The sequence below is a fragment of the Anneissia japonica genome, unplaced genomic scaffold (genome assembly GCF_011630105.1).
Source record: "Anneissia japonica isolate Jap-2015-1 unplaced genomic scaffold, ASM1163010v1 scaffold77942_len14657_cov114, whole genome shotgun sequence".
Classification (NCBI taxonomy): domain Eukaryota; kingdom Metazoa; phylum Echinodermata; class Crinoidea; order Comatulida; family Comatulidae; genus Anneissia; species Anneissia japonica.
Genome location: NW_022745358.1, coordinates 6,962 through 12,462, shown reverse-complemented (window position 1 = coordinate 12,462; position 5,501 = coordinate 6,962). Strand labels below are relative to the sequence as shown.

The 5,501-nt window shown below is 34.4% G+C and overlaps 1 protein-coding gene across 2 annotated transcripts in view; it reads right to left on the bottom strand.

Annotated features, from left to right (window-relative positions):
• Positions 1 to 1,344: 1,344 nt before the first annotated feature.
• LOC117119943 overlaps positions 1,345 to 5,501 on the bottom strand; it is a 9,891-nt gene continuing 5,734 nt past the window's right edge. The window contains exons 1-2 of one of the 2 annotated variants that reach the window (XM_033264921.1): positions 3,321 to 3,846; positions 1,345 to 2,356 (exon numbers count right to left, since the gene is read on the bottom strand). In XM_033264921.1, coding sequence (XP_033120812.1) covers positions 1,345 to 2,343 — 999 coding nt within the window. In that variant the 5' untranslated portion in view covers positions 2,344 to 2,356; positions 3,321 to 3,846. Of the gene's footprint in view, positions 2,357 to 3,320; positions 3,847 to 5,501 lie in introns of those variants that run through there. The other variant, XM_033264922.1, reaches the window with a different exon arrangement.

Below are 5,501 nucleotides of genomic sequence, written 5' to 3'. Positions count from 1 at the left end.
AGCGCCAGTGAGGAAGAGGAAGAAATGGAGAAAGTCAAACCTAAAAGGAAGAAACCACGTCTATCTAAGTCATGGAAGAAAGTGCCAACAACAAAATTATATAGCAACAGTAAAGTTGAAACGACAAATAGCTGCAATTTAATTCCAGTTTCTAACAGTCCTAAAATCAGTACTATTACTACCACCACAACTTCTAACACATCAAATACTTTAGAGAAGACCAAGAGACTCAACGCTGCACCGGTTCCTTATGCAAAGAGACGCGCTAGGGAGACGGAATCCAGGTATCCACGCCGTATAGCCAAAATCAAACCCAGTCTGCAGCTTGATGTCCAGAGAGCCTGCCGTTCCCGAAGGAAACCAGCCGTAGCGGAGGGCGTGTCTGTGAAACAATCTAAAGAAAAACCGTCAGAGTAAGTTTTTTTTTATCTTATACTAATTTGGGTAAGGACAAAATGCTTGTTACAATTTAGCACCCAGACGCGTGCAAAATCTGGAGGAAATATTTATAGCCACCATCCTTTTAGGCATACCATTAAGGGCGTTTTTTTGAGTTCCTATTTATGCCAATAAAAATAACAAAATATTACACAACTTATTGAACAAGGATTTGTCATACTACAAAAGCAACACACGTGAGAGTTCATTATTCAAATTACATTAGTACAGTACAGTGGAAGGTAGCAGAGTAGAAATGTACTACTTTAGTGAGTGCCACCAGGGTTGCTGAGAGCGTACAGTACATACTGTAGGCCTCGGGGCAGCATAGTTGCTAGGATGCAAAAGCCGGGGCCCAGTGGAGGCACCCAGCAGGGTCCAGGGGAATTTTGTGTAGTTAGATACCTGGATGCTTCATTCAAAAGATTACAGATATTATAACAGAAAATTGTCACCATCTAGTTGCAAGATACCGCTTCAGACCCCAAGGATCTGATAGAGGAAAAATCACACCAAGCATCTGGGAGCATTTATATGTAGAGTAAGCTTAAATTTAACCTCCAGGGGAGGAGGCATGTAAATTATTAGAATAATATAGTAAACATACAACATATCAGTAAATTAAAACCTTTGAAGATTATTATGTAATAATATGTTAGACTTGCAGTGGCAGATCTAGGAATTTGAAATAGAGGGCCCAAGAAGGGACTTTCACAAATTGACTGCCTGAAAATCTCCATTACTTCTTAAATTAAAAAAAAAATATGGTCCCTTTTGAATCTGCCACTGAATTTCGTATATGGCACTTATGGCAATAAGCGCCTCATATTATTACCTGTTTGGATCAAGCACAATGGATCACATACTAAGCTCCATCGGGAGAATTCTATAATATTGCAGCTGTAATCAGGGCGCTTTTTGTTTGTGACTTCTATTCCTATATTTAATGACTGATAGAGTTAATGTTAAGGTAATGACTGCTCCAAGAACTGCTCCAAGAACAACTCCTAAAACTACTCCTAAACCAAAATCCCTTTTAGTCCCTTCAGCAAAAGTTTTATCATTTTGTTCTTTTGAGGCATGTAACACAGTGTCAGTTGACAAGGAATGTGTCACATATTGTTGATGTATCTGTCTTGATGGTTTTTTAGATGTAGTCATGAAGAACTCACTACCGTCAGTGATATGAAGTTGTCTACTGACTGAGTATCTTGGAACAATTTCATCTCTCACTTTTATTTTACAATCAAAGAAAACACCGTTGAGTTCTAGGGTTGCAGGAAAAGTAACTTCAATCCAAGCATGAGTATTATTTGCTCGTGATTTGGTAGTTAGTCCTAGTACTCCAATTTTTGATGGTTGTAACCATTCCAGTTTTGCCATTGGATTTGTCTTTTCACAGAAACATGTTATTGTGACCTTGTCACCAGTCTTGTAAGTTGGCTTTCCAAACACTATGAGTGGGTATGCTTTTGATGGGATTTCACGAATGGTTAGTTTACAATCGTTGGATATTTTTAGTATTTCACCACCATAGCGAAAATGGCATCTGTACTTTCCTCCATCCTCCCTCTTGATAGGATCAATCCTTAAAACGTGTTGTCTGTTTGCATATTCATCGTGAAACCTAAACCGATTGAGATCAAATCCATTACTTATTTTGCTGATGATGTAAGACTCTTTAGTCCAGATGACATCGTATTTTCCTTCCATATCGTCGGTGATGTCTGTGAAGATACAGGTAACATGTGTTTGTTTTCCCTCTACTGCTGAATGGTCTGTTGGCTGGTAAATAAATCTCACTGCCTCGTATGCATGAAAATTTACAATTACAAGTATCACACTGAATGTTTTAATGGTGGATGTTCTTTGTGTACACATTGTGATCTCATCATAGGATTGCATTACTAAGTAATACCTGTGAAAGAAATTAATTTTTCAATATCGTAATACATAATAAAAACCATTAAGATCTTCTTTTATATTCAAATGATAATGTAGGTAGCTTTAGATTAAAGAATTACAATTAAAAACTTTATAGATAAAAACTACATTTTGAACTGCTAAGTGTCAGGGGTCCCAATTTGGAAGAAGTCACTTCTAGGAGATCTTGTTAGGTAAGCTTGACACATTAATTTTATTTTGCTGATAATGGGGATCCATTGTCGTCACTAATTTCCGCGAGACAATAAATAAGGCAAGACTTTCTTTATTCCTTGTTTGCGAACTTGTTTTTTTAAAGATTGTCAGAGACGGGCGGAAAAAAATAGTTCATTAAATTTTGTTTTATAAAAAAAAATAAAAATTTATTTTTATTCTAAATTATTAATATTGGAGGGCGGTGGACTCGCAAAACAAAATATAAAAAAAGTCTTGCCTAAAATAGTAAACATGTGCAAATATTTTGAATTTGGGGAAGATGGGTCATTTTCCGGGAGATTCATGCATTAGTGTGGGAGGCCATCCCGATTTCCTGGAGAATCCAGCGATATACGGCACACATGGGACCCTTGGAGTTTTGGATACTAGAGAGAGGACTATTCAGCACGCTTTATAACTTAAGGTGTATGTACGAATTTCCTATTGAATTTATATAACTTAAACAAAATTTATTATATCAGAACATTGAACTGCACAATATATTGCTTACGAAAGTATAATACATACTTTCAAGTATTGAAATGCACGCCATCGTGTTGAGATTCAATATTTCAACATTAATTACGTCGTCATCGAGAATGATTCCTGATATTGACATAATTAATGTCAAAATATTGAATCCTGATATGGTGGTATGCATTTCAATACTTGGAGAGGCCTATGTAGGCCTATTATACTTTCTTGTCTGCGATTGATCAGTGGACCTTTCGGATAATGCTTACCTTTTTATAAAAAAAATGTTGTTTCAATCACTTCCTCAGTTGTTCATAATACAGGACTGAATACAAGATGACATCAAATGGTAGCTAGTTTTAGATTGTGGGTTTTTATATGGTATTACTGTAACATTCTAATCAGTTTATCAATGTAAACACAACCTACAGTATAACACAATTGTAGATAGTGTACTTCCAGCCAATCATATTACCACATTATCCTCTCAGTATTTACTATTTATTTATATATATTTTTTTAAAGTCAACAAAATCTGCAGTTTATTTATTAGCCAAGTTCATAACCGTATATTTGAAGTAAATCATTATCATCATGGATTGAACAAATTAAAAATGTTATTGAACTTGTATTATCAAAATAGTTTAAGGTTATCAGCCCTAGTTAGTTTACACATGGAGTGGTTTACTGAACATTTCCAAATAATAGTTGTTTTAGTAGACCTACTATTCCATAAATGACTGAGTTTTATGTCAAAACTATTGTATTGCGTACTGTGTACTTGAATTTGTTCAATCTTTGACTTCATTGATATTTACAAATCAAGTGTAGAATTATTTAATATGTTATTGCATATGACATATTTTAAATTAGTCACATATATCATGTTGGAATACAATCAATTTTTTAAATTATTATTATTGTTTTTTTTGGTCCATGTTTTCAGAAGAAAAAAAATGAAATGAAATGTCATCCTTCTGTTTTTTTTACAAAAGTGCTAGAAAAAGAAGAAAATGAGTACATTAGCTATGATGAATCTAGGAATTGAAAATAGAAGGGGGTGGAGGTGTAGAAAGTTAAGTTTACAGATCGATGGTCCAGAGCGCTTTCTCAGTCCCAACCATAGTGGTACAAACTTTGGTGTTCCTGGCACTTGGTAAGAAATGGCACTCTTATACTGAAATTTACTTTTCGTACTCAACCCCATTTTCTCTATTTTTGAATTTTTTTTGGGGGGGGGGGTGGTAGGAAGGAGGATAGGCTAAATTGAATGGTAATTAATTTTTAATGATTTTATATTAATTGATTTTATATCAATCTGAACTCGTTTTATTAGCACTTCATAATAAGTTAATAATTTTAATTGACTGGACCAATTTAACTCAATTAATTTGATGCTTTGTAATCTGGTTGATTTAATATCAATCAATTTTAATAGTTATAATGACTTCATGTCAGTCAATTGAAAATAGACATCAGGAAGTCAATTTTTTCTAATTGTGATAATAGTTTCATTGATAAACATCAACGATGAGGGTGTATCTTGGATGTATCTAGGTGACACAAATCAGCTTAGCAGAGATACAACTGACCACTATGTAGCTTCGTTCTTTCGTGATTGGAATTTCAGTCATTTTGCAAGAAAAATCCTGCAATATTTTATTGGATTGGAAGGTATCTTAACATCCAAGAGAGTAATACTAAATTATATGGCATTACTATAAAACTCTAATGAATTATCAGTATTATCAATTTTATATTCTGTAATATAAGTCCACAAAAGCAAACAGTGTACCTACCGTAGAGAGCAGAGGACAACAATCCTCTCATTAGTAAATATAAGTATTATATTGTGTAGCCATAAAAAAAAAGCATTCCTATCTCTTAAGCAAATGTGAATATCATCATGGATAGATCAACTTGATAATGTCTATAAATGCCTGATAAGTTTTATGTCAAAACTATTGTATGCTGCACTTATACAGTACTTTCATTTGTTCAATCCTTGAATTCATCGATATTTACTTATGAGGGTTGTGCTTTTCTGTGAACTTAGATAAATGCATGTACAGTACAGTCATGAAATATTGCACTTTTACCTGCGCGCAGGCTTCGTAGATACATCGTAGCCTGAAATAAACAATCTAACCTGCGCGCAAGCTTTGTAGCCTGATATAAACAATCTAAGCAAGGCTACGCGAAGCGAAAATACAAAGCAAAAGCATGTTGTTTATTTGTATGTGCAGAAAGTCTGCCGCATCTTACTGGAATAAACAATGTATTGTTTGGTAATTTGTGAATGGCAAACACGAGTTTAGACCGTTAATTTAAAGTACGGAACTGTTTTTCAATAAGAAAAACGTACACTTGACTTCATGGGAGTTTCCTCTTCCACTCGCTGTCCACGACAGGAACTTGTTTGTACTGCTGTATTATTTTTTTTAATTAAT